The sequence below is a fragment of the Pan paniscus genome, chromosome X, assembly GCF_029289425.2.
Source record: "Pan paniscus chromosome X, NHGRI_mPanPan1-v2.0_pri, whole genome shotgun sequence".
In the NCBI taxonomy this organism is placed as follows: domain Eukaryota; kingdom Metazoa; phylum Chordata; class Mammalia; order Primates; family Hominidae; genus Pan; species Pan paniscus.
Window position 1 is genome coordinate 83,786,372 of NC_073272.2, and position 22,675 is coordinate 83,809,046.

General features: G+C 35.4%; 1 protein-coding gene across 8 annotated transcripts in view; it reads right to left on the reverse strand.

The window, feature by feature from the left end:
* Positions 1–12,186: 12,186 nt before the first annotated feature.
* HDX (highly divergent homeobox) overlaps positions 12,187–22,675 on the reverse strand; it is a 183,248-nt gene continuing 172,759 nt past the window's right edge. For 4 of the 8 annotated variants that reach the window (XM_008978145.3, XM_003824431.5, XM_003824432.6 and 1 more), the window contains 2 exons: positions 20,482–20,604; positions 12,187–16,316 (listed from right to left, as the gene is read on the reverse strand). In XM_008978145.3, the coding sequence (XP_008976393.2) occupies positions 16,191–16,316; positions 20,482–20,604 (249 nt within the window). In that variant the 3' untranslated portion in view covers positions 12,187–16,190. The remainder of the gene's footprint in view (positions 16,317–20,481; positions 20,605–22,675) is intronic. The other 4 variants (XM_063601718.1, XM_055106097.2, XR_008622702.2 and 1 more) reach the window with 3 other exon arrangements.

The window sequence follows — 22,675 nt, forward strand, 5'->3', positions numbered from 1 at the left end:
TAAATAAATAAAATATAAACATTGAAAATAAAAAAATGTAAACATAATGATATTTTGGAATCCAATTGTTTCAGAATCTCTAGGTATAAGGCCCAAGTCTTTGCATTTTAAACAAATCACCTAACTCCATGATTCTTATGAATTTTTAACTTTGAGAACAATTGCCTTAAGGAAGTAGGGGTAGATTAACTCAAATAAGGTACTATTGTATAATTTTTTTGATGGAAAATACACTGCCCTGGCCAGGAAGAGACCTAGAGTGTAGTTCTGGTTTTACGTTTTGTTTTCTGTGAGATCTTGATTTAATGATGTCATCTCTTTCAGCACAATTTTCCTTTTCTGTACATTTCTGAAATATTTGATCCAGAGAAACTCTAACATCTTCTTCAGCCTTAATATTCTATGAATCTACACAGAGAATATTAAATCAATGAACTTGTTTTATGAGGTCAGAGTATCTAGCACCCAGTACAATGTCTGACACATAATACCAATTAAATACATATTAATTATATGAGTGCAGACACAAAATATAAACAAACAAGTTCAAGCAGGACTGAAATACATTCTCAGTTGATCAATATGTAATGGACAGTGCTTTGAGGAAAGCTAATAAAATATTTGGAAGCTCTCTTTAAACCTGTGAGAACAATCATATATTTTATTTATATCATATCTTGGTGGCCATCTGGGATGAATACTTGGCTGAATAGATCTTAATTGAATCTGATTCCATTCATAATTATCCTTTTACACAAAGTTTCATTTGACAGCTACACCTCATTGAGGTCTCCTCACAGTAACTCCCCACCAATCCCCTAGCAATCATACCATGACATTTAACGCTTGTGTGATCTTTCAAGTTACATTTCATCTGTTTAAGCCTAATTTTTCACAGTACATCAAGCTCCTGGGAGCCAAAAATCATAGCCCTTTCCGTATATCCAGCAGTGTCCATATAGATTTGAACACCTAGGCAACCAGTAAATACTTGATTAATAGGTGTTAAACTTTTACATTTCTGCAGTGCTTCACAAATTGCAAAGAGTTCTTAAAAGTAGTTCATTTGATTTTCACAATCACTGTAAGAGGCAGTCAGATAAGGAATTATTATTCCTATTTCATAGATGAAGAAACTGAGGCTTAAGGAATTTATATGGTGAACAATAACACATGTCAGTGTTCTTTCTGCTATACCACAATACACTGTATCTTATTGTTGAAAGGAGAGGCAAGGACATACATTTTAGGATCCAACAACTTTCTGTCTTAAAAATTTCAGCCCCTTCTAATAAAAAATGTTTGTACTAGAGAAAGCCAACAAAAAAAAAAATTAAAGACTAATGCCTAGGACTTTATGAGTTTCTAATTAGGATAAGGAGAAATATTAATTATTGAATAGTAGTTTCATTGCATTTTGAACTTGATATTGTCTTCATTGTAGAGTTTTCTAAATTTCTGTACCCGAATTCTTTTTTATCTTCCTGATTTCCGGCAAACATTTGTATCCAAATGGGTCAATATTTGTTATCAAGTGAACCCAAGGTCTCTTGCTTCTTATGTCTTAACCATTTGTTATTGTCGTCGTTTTTTTCAAGTTAACATATTGATGAATGCTTTAAAAGTGAAAAGTGAATACAATAATTTATGAGGCTATATAAGAAAATTAATCAGCGCCACACTTTGGGAGGCCGAGGCGGGCGGATCACGAGGTCAGGGGATCGAGACCATCCTGGCTAACACGGTGAAACCCCGTCTCTACTAAAAATACAAAACAAAAATTAGCCGGGCGTCGTGGCGGGCGCCTATAGTCCCAGCTACTCGGGAGGCTGAGGCAGGAGAATGGCGTGAACTGGGAGGCGGAGCTTGCAGTGAGCCGAGATCGCGCCACTGGACTCCAGCCTGGGCGACAGAGCAAGACTCCGTCTCAAAAAAAAAAAAAAAAAGAGAAAATTAATTAATTGAAATATTCATTTAATTTTCCCAAGACCTATATTGGCAGATTTAGAAAAATAGCCTTATGTGCAATAAACAGATTTGACAAAGGTAAGTCACCCTTTCCTCTGACCCAGTGTGCCAGCGGAGACACAGGTTGTGAAATCCTTAATGCAAGGGTAAACTAGGCATTTTAAAATGGCATATGATTAGAAAGATAACCCTTAGAAAGCAAAACGTGTCTAAATGATCCCATTACTCGAGTAGTTTTTCAAACCTTCTTCCGCTTCCTCCCTCCTTTCTTTAGTGGACCCCAGTATCTATTGTTCCCATCTTTGGTGTCCATGTGTACTCGCTGATTAGCTCCCACTTGAAAGTGAAAACATGTGGCATTTGGTCTTCTCTTCCTGCCTTAATTTTTCTAAACAATATACCCATGTAAGAAACCTACACATGTATCCTCTGAAACTAAAATAAAAGCTAATTTTTTTAAAAAAAAGAAAGCAAAATGTGTGTCCATGAATAGACTGGAAGGAAAGCTACATTTAAATATGTAATGTGCAGTTAGAAAAAAATGATAGAGATTCACATGATAAATAAAATATGCTTGATAAAAATAGATTAGTTTATCTACTCTAGAACCAGTAATAAGTGGCTAGAATTCACTTGATTGGAAACCAATGACAAGCAAAAACAAAGTAAGTAAACTAAACTTTCTGCAAGTGATTTCAAAGATCTGTGTCAGATATTCATCTGCATGCATACACACATTGAGCCAGAGATCAACATTTGATATATAAAGTTAAATGAATTTTTAAAGAAATAGCTATTTCTTTAAAATGTTGTATGGCATCAATATTTTATTAAATGAAAGATAGTGTACCAGATGTGCCCAGTTCCCATAGCAGCTCTTCGATTGGTAGGCCTATTAACTCTCTAAGGCAGTGAGAAGACCACTGAGGGCGTGAACAATAAAATTGTGCTGCCCTTTGAATGTGAAAACTGTGCTAGTCATATACTCTATTTAGGTGAAATTGTTTTGAGTGCTGTTTTGATTCTCCTAAATGTTTGCCTTGAGCCATCTATGCCCAGGGCAAAATTGCTAGGTCGAAGTTTTCTTTGACTTCCTTCAATATCCTTTTCTAGAAGTAATAATAGCAGTATTAGCTAACATGTACTGAGCATTACTGTGTACTAGGCACTACACTAAGCACAACAACCCTATGAGATAGTTACTATCTGTCATTATTCACATCTTGCAAAGAAACTGAAATACACAGAGGTCAAATAACTTGTCCTAAGACCACACTGCCACTAGGTGTTAAAACTTGAGAATTGCCCCCACAAATTAACTCTTAAAACATTGATCCTAGCTCCATCATTATACTAGTATACACACCTTTCCTTCTAGATTTTAGAATTTAGAATTTCCTCTCTCCTGCCCATCAGCCACTTAGTGGACTCAATTGTGATAATTCCCTCAAGACTTCTAGAGGTTCTATATTTATCACTCTCGAGTTTTAGAATGGACGAGGTGGCTCATGCCTGTAATTCCAGTAGTTTGGGAGGCCGAGGTGGGCGGATCACTTGAGGTAAGGAGTTTGAGACCAGCCTGGCCAACATAGTGAAACCCTGGCTCTGCTAAAAATACAGAAAAAAAAAATGGCCGGGTGTGGTGGCAGTCACCTGTAGTCCCAGGGGTGTGGTGGCAGGCACCTGTAGTCCCAGTTACTCCAGAGGCTGAGGCACGAGAATTGCTTGAATGGGGGCAGCAGAGGTTACGGTGAGCTGAGAAATTGTGCCACTGTACACCAGCCTGGGCAACAGAGTGAGACTCTGTCAAAAAAAAAAAAATCAGTCTAGGCCACAAAGACTGCAATGCTTAGGCGAATCCTAGTGCTAAACTAGGTCCAGAGAGAGTGGGCTGGAGGTGGGGATGGGGGGCATGTGACATAGACACCATCAGGGGCAGCCCCGGGAGTGCTGGCATCACCCCTTCCCTTACCCCAGGCTGCACAGCTCCTGGTTCCAAAAGAGACTCCTTCCTTTCACTTGAGAAGAAGAGAGGGAAGAGCTGGGAGGACTTTGTCTTGTATCTTGGATGCAAGCTCAGCCACAGCAGGATAGGGCACCATTCAGAGTTGTGAGGCTCCTGTTTCTGGCTCTAACCACCAGACCACATTTCTAGACACACCCTGGGCCATAATTGAACCTGTTGTCTTGTAGGAAAGAACCCAGTCCTGGCGGCATTTATCTCCTGCTAACTGAAGAGCCTTTCAGCCTTGAATACCCTCCAGCAATACCTATATACTATATCGAGTGCCTTGGTGAGCCTCTGAGACTTGCTGGCTTCAGGTGAGACTCAGCATATAACCCGATGTGGTGGTTATGGGGCAAAACTCCATCTGCTTAAGAAAAGCAGAGGGAAAAGTAAAGGTGACTGTCTTGCACCTTAGGTACCAGCACAGCCACAGGTTGTAGAGACCAAGCAGGCTCTTGTCATCCCTGATTATAGGACTTGACTCTTGCACAGCATTTCTGGACTTGCCCTGGGCCAAAGGTGTGTCCACTTCCCTGGATGGTGAGTCCTGGACCAGGAAGCATTCACAGCAACATGACTTAAGAGACCTTGGGCCTTGAGGAAACATGGGAGGTAGTCTGGCAGTACTCCTCATGGCCTGGGGTGATGGTAGCTACAGGGTGAGGCTCCTCTGCATTTGGAAAGAGGAGAGAAGAGTGGGTAAGGATTTTGTCTTGGGGTTTCTGTGCCAGCTCAGCCACAATACAATGGAACACCAGGTACACTTCTAAGGTTTTTGACTCTAGTCCCTGACCCTCAGATGGCACTTTTGAAGCCACCCAGGGCCCGGGGGACCTCATCAACATAAAGGAAGGAAGCACACCTTGCTGGCTTTGCCACCTACTGATTATAGACCCTAGGGCCTTGAGTGACCATAGGCAGTAGCCACGGAGTGGTTACAGCAGGTATTGGGTGAGACCCAGTGCTATGCTGGCTTCAGGTCTGAGCCAGTGCAGTCATAGTAGTGGTGATGCTTGTGTCACACCACCACCAGCTCTAGGTGGCTCAGAACAGAAAGAGAGACTGTATGTTGGGAGAAAGTAGAACAAGGAAAAAAGAGTCTGCCTGATAATCCAGAGAATACTCCCGGATCAGTCCAAGGCCATCAAAGCAATACTTCTATCAGTCTGTAATAACTAGAGCATTACTGAGCTTGGGTTGCTTCCTAAAGCAGATACAGCTTAGATCACAACACCTAATTCCTTTTAAATATCTGGAAGGCCTCCTCAAGAAGGACAGCTGCAAATAAGCTCAGACAGTGAAGACTACAATAAATAGCTAACTCCTCAAAGTTCAGACACTGAAGACCATCTACTTGCATCAACACCATCTAGGAATACATGACCTCACCAAATGAACTAAATAAGGCATGAGGAAGCAGTTCTGGAAAAATAGAGATACGTGACCTTCCAGACAGAGAATACAAAATAGCTGTGTTGAGGAAACTATTAAAAATTCAAGATAACACAGAGAAGGAATGCAGAATTGTATCAGATAAATTTAACAAATAGATTGAAATAATTAAAAAGAATCAAGCGGAAATTCTGTAGCTGAAAAATGCAATTGGCATACTGAAGAATGCATTGGAGTCCTTCAATTGCAGAATTGATCAAGAATATGAAAGAATTAGTAAGCTTGAAGACAGGCTATTTGGAAATGAACAGGCAGAGGAGACAAAAGAAAACCAATGAAGCATGCCTACAGAATCTAGAAAATAGTCTCAAAAGAGCAAATCTGTTAAATAAGGATTATTGGCCTTAAAGAGGAGGTAGATAATAAGATAGGGGTAGAAAATTTATTCAAAGGGATAATAACAGAGAACTTCCCAAACCTAGAGAAAGATATCAATATCCAAGTACAAGAAGGTTATTTGATACCAAGCAGATTTAACCCAAAGAAGACTACCTCAAGGCATTTAATAATCAAACTCCCAAAGGTCAAGGATAAAGAAAGGATCCTAAAAGCAGCAAGAGAAAATGAGTAAATAACATACAATGGAGAGCCAATATACCTGGCAGCAGACTTTTCAATGGAAACCTTACAGGCCAGGAGAGAATGGCATAACATATTTAACATGCTGAAGGAAAATAACTTAACCCAGAATAGTACATCCAGTGAAAATATCCTTCAGATATGAAGGAAAAATAAAAATTTTCTGAGACAAACAAATGCTGAATGATTTCATAAACGCCAGACCTGTCCTACAAGAAATACTAAAGGAGGTACTTCAATCAGAAAGGAGAGGACATTAATGAGCAATAAATAATCACCTGAAGGTACAAAACTCACTGGTAATAGTAAATACACAGAAAAACACAGAATATTATAACACTGTAACTGTAGTGTGTAAACTACTCTTATTCTGAGTAGAAAGACTGAACGATGAACCAATCAAAAATAACTACAACTTTTCAAGACATAGACAGTGCAATCAGATATATTAATAAATTGAAGCAACAAAAAGTTAAAAAGTGGTAAGAGGAAGTTAAGGCATACAGTTTTTAGTAGTTAATTTTTTGCTTGTTTGTTTTTTCATGCAAATAGTGTTAAGCAGTTATTAAGTTAAAATAATGGGTTATAAGATAGTATTGGCAAGCTTCATGGTAACTTCAAACCAAGAAACATACAATGGATATGCAAAAAAATAAAAAGCAAAAAGCTAAATCATATCTCCAGAGAAAATCACCCTCACAAGAGGAAGACAGGAAGGTAAGAAAGAAGGAAGAGAAGACCATAAAACAACCAGAAAACAAATAACAAAATGGCAGGAGTAAGTCCTCACTTATCAATCAAAAGATGCGGACTCCCTCAGTGGATGAAAAACAAGACTCATTGATCTATTCCCTACAAGAAACACACTTCACCTATAAAGACCCACATAGACTGAAAATAAAGGGTTGGAAAAAGATCTTCCATGCCAATGGAAACCAAAAAAGAGTAAGAGTTGCTATACTTATATCAAGCAAAAGAGCTTTCCAAACAAAAACTATAAAAACAGATAAAGAAGGTCACTATATAATGATAAAGGGGTCGATTTAGAAATAGGATATAACAATTTTAAATACATATGCACCAAACACTGGAGCACCCAGATATATAAAATTAATATTATTAGACCTAAAGAGAAAGATAGACTCCAATACAATAATAGATGGAGATTTTAACACCCCACGTTCATCACTGGACAGATCTTCCAGAGAGAAAATCAACAAAGAAACATCAGACTTAATCTGCACTATAGACAAAATGAATCTAACAGACATTTATATAACATTTCACTCAAGAGCTGAATAATACACATTCTTTTCCTCAGCACATGGATTATTTTAAAAAAATAGACCATATGTTAAGTCACAAAACAAGTCTTAAAAGATTTAAAAGATTGAAATAATATCAAGCATCTTATCTGACTACAAAGGAATAAAACTAGATATCAATAAAAAGAGGAATTTTGGAAGCTATACAAATACATGGAAAATAAGCCAATATGCCCCTGAATGACCGTGGGTAAATAAAGAAATTATGAAGGAACTTTAAATTTTTTGAAACAAATAGTAATGGAAACACAACATACCAAAACCTATGGTATGCAGAAAAGCAGTACTATGAGGGAAATTTATAGCTACAAGCGCCTACACCAAAAAAAAAAAAAAAAAAAAAAAAAAAAAAAAAAAAAAAAAAAAAAAAAAGAAAAAAAAGAAAAAGAAAAAGGAAAACTTCAAATGAACAATTTGCATCTTGAAAAACTAGAAAAGCAAGAGCAAACCAAACCCAAAATAAGAACAATAAATAATGAAAATCAGAGAAGAAATAAATAAAATTGAAATAATAAAACAATACCAAAGATCAATGAAGCAAAAATTTTTATTTGAGAAGTTAAACAAAATTGACAAAACGTTAGCCAGACAGCTAAGAAAGAAAGAGAGAACATATAAATAAATCAGAAATGGAAAAGCAGACTTTACAACTGATACTGAAGAAATTCAAAGGATCATTAGTGGCTACTATGAGCAACTATATGCCAATAAATTAGAAAACCTAGAAGAAATACCTACAACCTACTATGATTGACCCAGGAAAATCCAAAATGTGAACCGACAAATAAGTAACAAAGTCAAAGCCATAGTAAATGTCTCCCACTGAAGAAAAGCTCAGGACCTGCTGATTTCATTGCTGAATTCTACCAAACATTTAAAGAAGAATCAATACCAGTCCTGCTCAAACTATTACACAAAAGAGAGGAGGAAGGAATACTTCCAAAGTCATTCTACAAGGCAAGTATTACCATGATACCAAAAGCAGACAAAGGCACCACCACCACAACAACAAAAAACAAAACAAAAAAGAAAAGAAAAAAGAAAACTGCAGGCCAATATTTCTGATGAATATTGATACAAAAATCCACAATAAAATACAAGCCAAGAGAATTTAATGATACGTTAGAAAGATTATTTATCATGACAAATTTGGATTGATCCCAGGATGCAAGGATGTTTCAATATGCACAAATCAACATCATATCAACATAATGAAGGATAAAAACCATATGAGCATTTTAATTGATGCTGAAAAATCATTTGATAAAATTCAACATATTTTCCTAATAAAAACCCTGAAAAAATTGGGTATAGAAAGAACATACCTCAACAAAATAAAAGCCATATATGACAGACCCACAGTTAATATCATATTGAATGAGAAAAAGCTGGAAGCCTTTTCTCTGAGATCTGGGGCAAGACAAGGATGCCCACTCTAACCACTGTTCTTCAAAATAGTACTGGAAGCCTTAGCTAGAGCAGTCAGCCAAGAGAAGGATATAAAGCATATGCAAATTGGAAACAAAGATGTCAAATTATACTGATGGCTGATGATATGATCTTACATTTGGAAAAATCGAAAGACTCCACCAAAAAATGATTAAAACTGATTAACAAATTCAGGAAAATTGCAGGACTAAAAATCAACATACAAAAATTAGTACCATTGCTAAATGCCAACAGTGTACAGTATGAAAAAAAACATAAAAAGTTGCTCCATTTACAATGACCACACAATAAATACCTAGGAATTAAGCAAAGAAGTGAAAGACCTCTATAATAAAAACTATAAAACACTGATAAAAGAAATCTAAGAGGACCCTCCAAAATGGAATATTATTCCATGTTCCTGTATTGGAAAAATCAAGATTGTTAAAATGTCCATACTCCCCAAAGCAACCTACAGATTGAATGCAATTCCTATCAAAATACCAATGGCATTCTTCACAGAAATATGAAAAACAATTCTAAAATGTATATACTACCACAAAAGACCTAGACTAGCCAAAGCTATCCTAAGCAGAAAGAGCAAAACTGGAGAAATCACATTATCTGACTTCAAATTATACTACAGAGCAATAGTTATCGAAACAGTATGGTACTGGCATAAAAACAGACCCATAGACCAGTGTAACAGAATAGAACAGAACCCAGAAGCAAATCCACATACCTGCAGTGAACTCATTTTTGACAAAGGTGCCGAGAGCATATGCTGGGGAGAGGACAGTCTCTTCAATAAATGGTGCTAGCTAGGAAAGCTGGATATCCATATGCAGAAGAATGAAACTAGGCCCCTATCTCTTGCCATATACAAAAAGTAAAGAAAAGTGGACTAAAGACTTAAATCTAAGACATGAAACTACTCTAAGAAAACAATGGGGAAAATCTTCAGGAAATTTGTCTGACCAAAGATTTATTGAATGAGACCCCAAACACAGAGGCAACCAAAGCAAAACTGGACAAATGGGATCACATCAAGTTAAAAAGCTTCTGCGCAGCAAAGGATAAAATCAACAAAATGAAGAGAACACCCTCAGAATGGGAGAAGATATTTGCAAAGTACCCATCTGAGAAGAGATTAATCACCAGAAAATATAAGGAGCTCAAACAACTCTATAGAAAAAATCTAATAATCTGATTAAAAATGGGCAAAAGATTTTAATAGACATTTCTCAAAGGAAGACATACAAGTGAAAAACAAGCATATGAAAAGATGCTCAATATCATTGATCATCAGAGAAATGCAAATCAAAGCTGAAATGAGATATCTCACCCTAGTTAAAATGGCTTGTATCCAAAAGACAGGTACTAACAAATGCTGGTGAGACTGTGGATAAAAAGGAACCCTTGTACACTGTTGATGGAAATGTAAATTAGCACAACCTCTATGGAGAACAGTTTGGAGAGTCCTCAAAAATTTTTAAAATGAGCTACTTGTATGATCCAGCATTCCCACTGCTAGGTATATACCCAAAAGAAAGGAAATAAGTACATCAAAGAAATATCTGCACTCCTATCTTTGTTACAACATTGTTTACAATAGCTAAGATTTGGAAGCAACCTTAACGTCCATCAACAGATGAATGGATAAAAAAAGTGTGGTACATATACATAATGGAGTACTATGCAGCCATCAAAAAGAATGAGATACAGTCATTTGCAACAACATGGATGGAACTGGAGATCATAATGTTAAGTGAAATAAGCCAGGCACAAAAAGACAAACATCACATGTTCTCACTTATTTGTGGGATCTAAAAATCAAAACAATTGGACTCATGGACATAGAGAGTAGGATCATTACCAGAAGCTGGGAAGGGTAGTGGTGGGTGGGGGGCGGGGTATGGTGGGTGGGAATGGTTAACCAGTACAAAAAATAAATAATTAGATATAATAAATAAGTCCTACTATTTGATAGCACAATAGGGTGACATAGTTAATAATATCTTAATTGTATATTTTAAAATAACATGAAGAGTGTAATTGGATTGTTTGTAACTCAAAGGATAAATGCTTGAGGGGATAGATATCTCATTTTCCGTGATGTGTTTATTACACACTGCAAGCCTGTATCATAACATGTCCTGTACCCCTTAAATATACACACCTACTGTGTACCAACAATAATTCAAAAAATAAACAAATGCGAAAAATAACCTCAGATGAATAAAATGCTTAAAAACAAGCAAACAAAGAAAAACCAAAACCAAAACAAAAAATGCTTTCCCCCCCTGAGTCCAAATGTAATTGGGGGAGAAATATCTTGTGCCAAATTCACATGCGAAAATGATCTCAATACATTTTTAAGAGAAAAAGCAGGACACACATCTGCATATTCAGCACAATTCCAGTTTTGTAAATATATATTTGAGAACATAATATGTGGAAGAAATGACTGGAATGAAATATTCTAAAATGTAATAATGATTCTTACTGGGCGATGGGATTACAAGTGGTTCTGTTTTTTAATATATTTTCTACATTTTCTAAAATCTCTGCAATGAACATTTATTACTTTTATAAAGAAATATAAACAAACATGTGAAACTTCTTTAGTTTCATTTGATGTGAAAAATATCACTCGATCTTATGGACATACTCATCCATTGACTTGTCTTTTAAATAGATTTGCAATGATACTCATTCACTTATCTAAAATAAAATGATTTCACCATCTTAAGTCAATAATTTTGCAGATCTGAGAAAGACTTCAGTCATTTGAGATGCACATTTGTATGTGATTCACTCCTTGCAATGTTCTTGAAAATTTACCAACTGGGAAGAAAAACTGCTGTTATGCTATTTAAAACATACCACTTGCCCTTTCTTATTCCTTCCCCACTAGTTAGGTAACATGAAGAGTTTTAATTGGTAAAAGGCTTTGACAAGGCATGGACATATTTCACACAAATTGAAAGCATGTTTAAGTAGTTTTGAAGAGAACCAGGAAAAGTTAGATGCAACATCGCCACATTTAAAACAAACAAAAAAACCTCTTGTAAAAATAACACTTTGTTATACTGTGCAATTTACTTGCTGATGTTACCATTTAAATATAATATCCCAGACATATTTGTTGTCTATTACAAAATATTCACTTTATTCCATTGGTACTGGAGTTAAGTAAAGTCAGTTAAGGACGGTACACATGTCAGCTTGGAAATCAACTCAGTTTTCACATGAGCACTCCATTTTCTCCCTTCTTTGACACCCAACACCTTATTATTCTCTTCATTTTTCATTTTATCAGAACCGTATTTTGGGGAGAAAATAATCCACTTTAAAAGAGGAAAGTGCTTACAACACAAAGGCTTATAAAAATAAATATTAAAATAAAGAAATAGATGTCTATTAGTTGGAAATCATTTATTGCCTCTATAAAAGTTTAAATAAAAACTCTACAAAAATTCACATTACAGTCTGATGTGGTTTTAAGGTGACAGTATATTTCAGAGGTAGTACTAGTAAAATGGGATGCAGGATTGCTAAAATTAATTACTTAACAAGTTAATGCAAAATAAAATTTCAGTGTGGAGCAATATACACTCAGTATATATTTTAATGAAACAATTTTAATTATATTTGCGTGAAAATATCACTTTACTCTTTTTTCCCCCTAGCAAATCTGTTCTTAATGAAAGTTTGTTTTCAGCAATGGTGTGTTGACTGTAGGTTCACAAGTTAGTAGCCTCCTTGATTATAGCATTACAGAGCATAGCTTGGTGAAGAGCATGATACAGTGCTGTCTGCCAAGGAAAATACCAACTTCAAAGAGAAATCTACCCATTTACCTAACATTTAGATACAGTGGTACTGATAACTCCCTTAAAAAGCTAACCTATCACATGTGTGCATGTTTCAGATCTGAATGAAAATCTAATATATTAAAAAAGTAGACAATATTTCTGGAATAACGCAACTGTAATACGGAAGAAGGGCAGGAGTTAAAGTTTTCAGAATGTCTTTTAAAAAGGATCACAAAATAGTTGTCTGAGATGAAGAAACTATCCCTTGGAAATGGGCTGAATCCGATTCCCACCACCCCCACCAAAAAAGGCAACAAAGTCCATTTTAGAGCCCAAAATTATTTTAAATTAACCACTTATGTTTTCTCCTACAAACTTACAGACTGCTGAATATGAAAGTGCCTCACAATAGATGTTGCTGTCTTTGGAGAAATGGCTTCTTTGACATCTTTTGAGGTCTTGGTCGAATAAAGAGTACAGGGTATAATTGGGTCTCAGCCTTTTCTTCTCCAACAATAACAAACATTTCTATCACATGCTTGCAATGGCAATACAAAAATCCTGCTGTTGATAACTGACCTTAGGACAAAACATCCCCAGTTTCCATGAAGAGGCCAATTTTCTTTTAAGGTTTTCTTTGCATGTGCTAATTTTCCTATTCTCCAGAGCAATTGCAATTCTCATTTTCTTGTGAATAAGTTTAGCTTGGCTGAAAAGAAGAAAATACCTTCCTTTTTTTTTCATATGTACACATTTTGGAAGGTAAGCGCTCTTACATACACATTTCTGGCTTAAAAACTGCTTGGCTGTTCTAAGCTTAAAGCAGACATAGAAATGTAGTTGAAAGAAAAAAAGAAGTTTTTTCTTGTTGTTTTTTGTTTTTTGTTTTTTTCCACATTGGCTTCTGTCTCCCTGAGAGAGCCTTCAGATAGTAAGGTCTGTTTTAATAATCTCAAAGCCCTAAAGAAAGAAACACTAGTTAGTTAATTTTTATCCCCAGCCATGAAGATGTCCACAAGAGTAATTATAAGCTGATAATTTTTCCTGCTCTAACATATCTCAAAACCAACTCCTATCTACATATGTAAAAAATATACTTTCTTCATAACAACTTTTCAAAGCTTGACCTTGACATCTTTTTCAAAGTCTACCATGAATAATTTCAATCTGGCAATTATGATTCTTTTTCTATAGATAGAGGTATTTCCTTCGGTTCCTGCTACAGAATAGCCACATTTCATTTTAGAAGTGTTTTAATTCCAATGATGGTGAAGAAAAATATTCTGGTGCTGAAACACAAATTTCAAGACAAAAGGAGTTCTAAATGTATTGTTATGATTTATACAGTTTCTATTTTGATGAAATGTTAAACAGAGACAAAAAGATCATCTATGCTTTCTCTCAAAATTGTGGACTAGGAATCCTTCTAAGAATCACACCTAGCAGAACCTTAAATCAATTAAAAATTCTACTTAAATGTGGTTTATTAATATCATAGAAGATGTTAACAAGAAATAATTATTTGTGACGTTTACAGCTTGCTGAGAAATCCAATGTCCAGCACAGTGTCTTCTCTATAGCAGGAGCTCAACAAGTATTTTTCGATTTAGTGACTAATGGCTGATGCGTGACAAATAAAATCTATAGTGTTAAAAGCTGTAGGAGAGAATATACCTATAGTTAATTTGCAATGAGAACCAAATAAGAAGGGGCTTAAATTGAAGCAGAAGTAATTATGTTTGAAAGATAAACTCAATGACTATGAAGCAGACCCTAGGAGAGACTTGAAGACCTGGAATTTGTTCATGCTACTTAATAAGTGGTTTCTAACTTCGTTGTATATGGGGGCGACTCTTCATCTCATGGAGGAGTTGGTGTGACTGGTACATTTAATCGTAATATTTGAGGCTCTGTTACTCTCTGCTGCTGTCTCTGAATGGAATTTGACTTGTCAGCAAGAAAAACTAACTATTGTTTGCAAAACTCCATATGGCTCAAGGAAGCATATCTGAACACTGAAATATTCCTACTAACAAAGGGACCATATCAGTAGTATGGCAGCAATATAAACAAATAAGTGACAAAATGAAAGACTATCAGTGGGAGCTTACCTATTTGTGTGTGTGGGAGGATGGGACACTTCAAGGGTAAAGACATTTATGACTCCCTTTCTGTGTTCATAAGTTAGTATTAGTAAATTTCAAGATCAAATTTGGCTCTGATTACAAATTTTTAAAAATATCTGAATACCTACTAGGTACCAACAAAAATTAAAAACAAATTGGAAACAGAAACTTGATGACTGAAACAGCCATCCAGCTACTTCATTAATCTTTTAGGTATAGATAGTAATTTAACCATGCAACACAATTGCACACTGCCAAGTCACAAATATATGACACTGTGGGCTTAGGGAGAAACTGACATTTTTTCTTCTATGGGTCTTGGTAATACCATCTGGTACTCCAGAAAGGAAGAACTACAAAGAACAGTCTACAGTGTGTTGCCATCTGGTACCTACTAATAGAAAACTGGGTAGCTTGCCCATTTTAGGTGTGTACTCATAGAATAGTATTCATGGAATTCAGAAGACTGTGATTTACAACCAAAGTAGTATAACTCTTTTTGAATACTATCCTTGGCTGATGGCTCTGTACAGGCCTCATATGGAAATGAGGTAAATTTTGTGGCAAAGCTGAATGACTAAATTTTTAAAAAATCTCAGCAGCTTACCTTGACTTCCTGTTTCATAACATGTAAGAACTAAAAAAGAATTATAAAGATGGTGATAAATTTAAAATATTTGTGTAACACTTCATCTAACCCAGTTATACAAATTTACTACTGGAATGTCAATCGTATCAATACTTGTCATTTGTAGTAATGAAGAATCCCCATCAAGACTAATTTTGACAACATTTTGTTTCTGTACACTTCGTAATTTATTTGACGTTATGTTGGTTAAATTACCTTTCCATTGTGCTTCCCCACCCCCACACAAATATTTGGGTTAGATAATAGAAGAACACCAGCAATTTACAATTACATACCTGTAATCATTTCAATTTTCAGTCATTAGTTTAAGTCAAATTTTCATAGGGGTTAAAAAGTAAATCAGAGAACTCATTAAATAATGAGTTAAATAATTTTTTAAAGTTTTGTTTTAAATGTTCAGTCCACTTTCCTGAGAAAAAGTGTAAGTTGGATGATAGGAAAAGGAGAGAAGAAGAAAGAAGATGTAATGGCTACAAAAACAAGACTAATCAAGCTGTAGCAACTTGATAAGCAATGCTGAAATGTCTTTAGTTATTTTGTCTCTGGTTAAAAATTAGACATAATGAATTTCAGGGTTAAACTGCTGAAACTTAAATATAATTTTTTTCCAGAGTTCCATCAGTTAAAAAAATACTCTCTCAAACAATGCTTTTAAATTTCACCTACATTTTTTTTGCACTGTAGCCATTATATCTTGTACATTCTTCACAGAATACGTCCGTTTCAACAATGTGTTTTCCCAACTAAAGAATACCAGGGCAACAGAATGCAGTTATCTTGAAATGCACACCTGTTACGAAGCCAAAAGACTGTATCATATATTCCCTCCAACTGAAATCACAAACTTTCTGAGACATTTTTCTCTGACAAAGAAGATACACTGAATGAGGTATCATCAGGCTCCAGCGAGGCATGATTGAAATCCATTTCCTCTAATTCAGGAGGTAAATCTGACAGCAGTGCCTGAATAAAAAAAATTAATATTTTTGGATTAGTATGTGGATAAATTGTTTTCCAATTTATATTAATAGTTGTAGTCCTCCCATGGTGAATTATCCTTATGGATTTAAAGAATAATTTATATTTCAGGATCTTAGACAATGCCTTACCTAAAAGAAAAATTCTTCATACATTATTCAGAAGGTAACAAAATTCTAGATGTTGAAAGTGTGAATTCTGTAGAGTAGAACTTGTACAAAGGGGATATTAGGAGGGAAATGAGCAACTCTTCTGAACCAAGTGCTTTGAAGTGTTTGAGGTTAGTGATTTTCATACTAGTTTTGAGTGTGCATTGATCACTGTTTAAGGGATTTAAAATTGCGTTCTTTGTTAAAATATTCATGCCAGTTATGCTGTCCTTTGTAGAAGACTGCATTTAACAAAAGACTATTTTGTTCTTTAGTGGGAGAAAGAACTTAGTAGTTACGAAAAACCTCCAGCTATTTTACTTTAGACTAAATTTTAACAACTTGAAAAGACCAAGTAAATTTATTTTTTCTTTCCTAAGGCTATGTTCATACCTACAGATGGCCAAGCACCCACCAGGGCACAGCTGAATCAGTGGATCTATCTGTAGTAATGATGTATCTGGAGGGCTACTCATTTCTCTGCTTGAGTAATAAGGATAATCCAATAATGATGAAATAAGCTTTGTCATGGTCTAATTATTTTATCTGAAGTTGTAGAACATGCACCCATTCTAAAGAAATAAATGATTAATCAAGTTTTACGCAGCTGACAATGCTAATGTTCACTTGACCATGAGGAACTTTGAACTTAATGATTGATTTGCTGCTTCCAATACTAAGAATAATGTAGCATATCTGGCAATTTTTAGACAGTATTACTTGTAATGTGGGCTTTGGGTGCAGTGGTAAATAAGGACCAAGGGAACAGGAAGAAATGAAAGCTTGTCACTAGCCAATTAAGGAACAGAAAGAGCATGTTGGAGAATATATGAAATCCACTGTTGAAATAAGACAGTATGCACTCATTCTCTTTATTAAAATAAGTGGCAGCTGCAAATCCTATACTTCCTGCCTTGTAGCACAGGGGCAAGATCAAAACATTCTCATTTTTATCAGGCTATGTAAGGGAAGACTAACCCCTATCTGGCAGACTAGCTGTTATTATTTATTTTATAAAATTGAATTTCTCATTAATTTATTGCTGGAACTGAGAGTATATACACAGTAAACTAACTTAAAGGTAATGCCTGCTTTCTAAGTGGCTAGATTGCAGTAATAGGACACGGAGCCATTTTCTCCTAGAAAAGTGTTTTACCACTAACCCAGTCCCAGTGCAATGGGGTCTTTTCTGACATTGGCTGATCAGTCTATATGAAATACATCACTGGATTTAACTCGCTTTGCAATTCTGAAGATGCCATATTAAAGAGGAGAAAGTGTTCAAATTAACATTGACTGAACATGTTCTTAGAGTCAGAAAGTCAAGAGAATAAGATTTCATGATATTCTAATTTCTAATTTCTAGTGGGGAGATTACAAATCAAAGAAGCATTATTATTTATTTCTTTGTTACTGCATTATAAGTAGTTGAGTAAAATGAGTGCAGTAAAAAATATAAAAATTTTAATATCTGAGGTAGCATAGGGCACAACTAATACATGTGGTCCACTTTAAAATTCTTCTTTCAATATCTTACTAGATTTGCAACTGAAAAAAATCTTTGGATTATAACAATTGTTGGAACTGCCTTTTTCACAGATACTAACGTGAATACAATTAACTTTCTTTATTACAAATGTTTCATAAATGACAACTATCCTCAGGGTCTGACCTACGGTCATTTTTCCCAAGAGATTAAAGCATTTTCCGTATGCTCAGATCTATAACACTTATTCTAGACCCTATGGTATGAATATCAAGTTCTGTAGTATTAATCATTCTTATCCCACTTGCAAAGTGGAGAAATTGAAGTTCAAGAAACGCAATTGATCTGGCTAGGAACACGCAGTGAATTATCAGGGGAAGCAAGACCATAGCAAATGACTAAGTATAATGCTGAAAATATTACTTTGATTTTAAAGTGGCTATTGATTTAAACAACAACAACAACAAAATATTTGGGTAATCTAGTGTTTCAGTCAGAGAGTATCACATTTTGTAAACCCTGGACTACTTCAATGGTCCAAAATATTCTGTGGACCACACATCTCACTCAACTTACACAAATAAAGATTAATGGAAGAAAACTGAAGATCTTTTTTAAAATTAAAAACCAGTGACATGTGGTTGTCTTTTATTAGGTAGAATAAAAATTAACTCCTTCCAGAAATAAACCTATAAATATTTCATGATGTAAAGATCAGTAGTTTAAGCGATTACCTAGATAACTTTTTTGGACTACTATTCGTGTCTTCTATATTTTGTGACCATATTCTGAGATTCATTATACTCATTCTTAATTATACAAATTAGTAGTTTCTATTTGGTGCTGATTATACTGGCTATGAAGTTCACTACAATTTTTGAATCATGTTCTCTTTCAGCCAACTTTTGTCCATATACTAATTTATTAGTCTTTAATCAGAGGGAAAGAAGAGGAAGAGAAAAATAAAAATGCACATTAATTACATTTGTTATTGGTCTTGGGAAAAGAACCAAACCAGGAATGAAGTTAGAATTAGAAAATAAAATGGGGTCTGTGTACTATTCCTAGATGTCAAGAGGCACAGAAACTTGCTAGTTACTTGGCCATATAACTCTCAATTCACAACCATGCTATGACTTTCAAAACAAGAGCCACACTTTAAGTTATTCCTCTGCTTGTACCTAATTTTGTTTATTCACAGTTATTTAAAACTTACAGTACTCTTGGGACCATGTTCAAAACTACCTCCCCTATTCATTTAAAATCTGCATTTTAGGTTTCTAAAAAATAAACACATTTTCAGTATGTCGTGGAATATACATAACTCACATAATAAACCAATATGCTTAAATTAAGCTGGCAAAGGTAAGTGAAAGCTACTGTCTTGAGATGTCTGTGTGTGTGACAGGGTGTACGGGGAGTAAAATTCATGAAACTTGACACATAATATACATGCTGGTTTGAGCCTCATGAGTAAATTCATTAGTTTCAATTTTGTGGTTCAGCACTGCAGTAAAATATATAAAGGCTATTTCTTGGGGAAAAAAAGGGAGGCTTATGGGATGCTATGGCTTTAATCTTTTTCCTTAGGGATGTCTGAGATGGGCTATATACATGCTGTCTTTCTTTGATATAAGAGATGAATATTTGTACTCCTGACATTCCTTGATGAATAAAAACCTCTGAGACTGTTTCCTAAACAAGGGTTACATATGTCTCACACTACTCCTATAGAACTGTGACAAGGAATCAGCATAATGTCATATAGCTCAAATGAAAATTTGGTATAATTTAATATTACATGGTACATTTATTAAAATTCTATAGTTTTTAGCAGGCTTAACAAATTATTATATAGATCTCACATGAATGTATGAGACACAAAATATAATTTGGGAGGAACTGGTAAACAAAAACCCACATCAACATGCAAAAGACAATACATTTCATCTTTGGAGTCAAAAATTCAAATACTCAAATACTTAAATTGGGAAAAGTAAGTGATGCACTGTGGAAACAAAGAGTTTCACAAAGTAATTTCATATTTTCTTAGTGATGAGCAACACATTACAGAATAGAAGATGTCCAAACATCTGTGAACTGTAGTGGAGGTTGGCAGGAAATTAAGATCCAGAAGAGACGCAAAGAAATGCTTTAACTCTTTCATTCACAAAAGGTCCCAAAATATGTGCCTCTCTAGTTAGGGTAGCCTAGTTTCTATCAACAATTTCAGAAATTTCTTTGAAATTAATTTTAAAGTTATTTTCCTCACCTAAAGACTAACCTGACATTAAAAGCATGTTAATCAATTATTTTGATTTTCCACTGAAGGAGCACACAAAATCTGAGCATCTATTCTCAAGAAAACTGTTCACAAAGGTCATAAAATAACAAATATTTCCTCCTTGCCAAGCAGAAATGAAGTATAAAAATGAAAACATGTGAAGAACCCAAGTGTGACATACCATTTTTTGACTTGATACATTGCAGCTTACTAGTCTTTCCTGGGACCTACCTGCTGTTGTTCCTTATCATCAGCTTTCATTGCTAATATCAAGCTTCTAACAAAAGTCTGAAGTTTAAAGTATTTTTGCTTTTGAATCTCGAGCTCATTTTCAATGAATTTGACTTCTTCATTCTGAAAGAGAAAATACCAAATGATACAATTACCTTATGTAAACCCAGGACTGTACATGTTTGATGCACAATAAAATTCTAAAAAACCATCAAATTAGAAGGACAATAAAGAAAACAAAATGTTAACATAAAGGAATACAAAGCATGGAAGAAAATGATCCTGTTAGTCACAGGATGCCTTTTAAGCAAATCACTAATAGAAAACGATTTATAAAATCAAAAACCAATCCAATAAGTTCCAGTAAGAGAAAAACCAAAAAACAGCTCCCTTCTTGGAAAGACCCCTCCTATATCAAGCCTAATTGGCATTCAGATTAAGATTAAGAATAGAGGTTGGGTGCGTGGCTCACACCTGTAACCCCAGCACTTTGGGAGGCCAAGGCAGGTGGATCACCTTAGGTCAGAAGTTTGAGACCAGCCTGGCCAACATGGTGAAACCCCGTCTCTACTAAAAATACAAAAATTAGTAGGGCATGGTGGTGTGTGCCTGTAGTCCAAGCTACTTGGGAGGCTGAGGCAGAAGAATCACTTGAACCTTGGAGGTGGGCAGAGGTTGCAGTGAGCAGAGATCGCGCTGCTGCACTGCAGCCTGGGCAACAAGAGTGAGACTGTCTCAAAAAAAAAAAAAAAAAAAAGATTAGGAATAGATAGAGTCCAATTAACCCAAAGAGCAATAGCAGACACAGTAATGTTGAATTTGCCATTCAGAAAGCCAACTACTCAGAACTTAAATGGTGAATTTGCACCAAGAAGAGCCTGAAATTACTAAGATTGTCTTAAGTTTTTTGCTGAGCCTCCACAGATTAAGTAGGAGTCTGTTATTCCAAGAAATCTGAAAATGTACCACTGTGTACTATTGGTGTAAGAATCAGTTACTCTTTACTATTTTTGCTAGTTGTATAGGTAAAACAACTGGACTAATATTTGGGAGTATTCTAGTGCCAGGTCTACTGATAACTGTAAACTTGGGTGGGAGACTCTCTTTACTCATCAGTAAAATGGTTATTATACTGGTAATCCCTGACAGTTCTAGCTTTGAGGGCTATAACACTCAAATAAGATAATGGCCATGAAAGTGCTCTGAATAGATTTACTATGAAAGCCACAGTAATCAAGAAAGGATGGTATTGCATAAGGATAGACATATCAACCAATGGAAAAAAATAGAGAGACCAGAAATAAATCCCCACAAAAATGGTCGATTGATTTTCAACAAAGGTGCTGAGGTCACCCAATAGATAAAGAAAGTATTGTCTTTCAATAAACAGTGGTTAAACAAATGTAAATCCACATGCAAAAAAAAAGTTATCGGCCCTTACCTCACATCATAGACAAAGTGTAACAAGACATGGATCATAGACCTAAAACTAAAATGCATAATAAAACTGAAACTTTTAGAGGAAAACAGAGGAGAAAATCTTTGTTGCCTTGGGTTAGGCAAAAAGTTTCTTAAATAGAACACAAAAATTATGGAACTTTAAAAAAAAGAAAACTTTTAATTTATTTAGTTAAATCAATTTTATTTATTTATTTATTTTTTATTTAGAGACAGGGACTTGCTCTGTTGCCCATACTGGAGTGCAGTGGTACAATCATAGCTCACTGCCACCTTGAACTACTGTGCTCAAGGGATCCTCTCACCTCAGTAGCTAGACTACAGGTATGCACCACCATCCGTGGCTAATTATTTTTTAACTTTTTTGTAGAAATGGGGTCTCCTTATTTTGCCCAGGCTGGTCTTGAACTCCTGGTCTCAAGCGATCCTCCCACATCAGTCTCCCAAAGTGTTGGTATTACGGGGATGCATTATTGTGCCTAGCCTCAAGAAAGACCTATTTTATAAAATGAGGTCAGGAGTTTTAAACCAGCCTGGGCAACATAGCAAAACCCTGTCTCTACCAAAAAAAAATATATATATAGCCTGACATGGTATGGTGTGGTGGCATGCAGCTATAGTCCCAGCTATTCAGGAGGCTGAAGCAAGAGGACTGCTTGAGCCCAAGAGTTTGAGGTTGTGTTGAGCCATGATCGTACCACTGCACTTCAGCTTGGGTGACAGTGAGACCCTATGT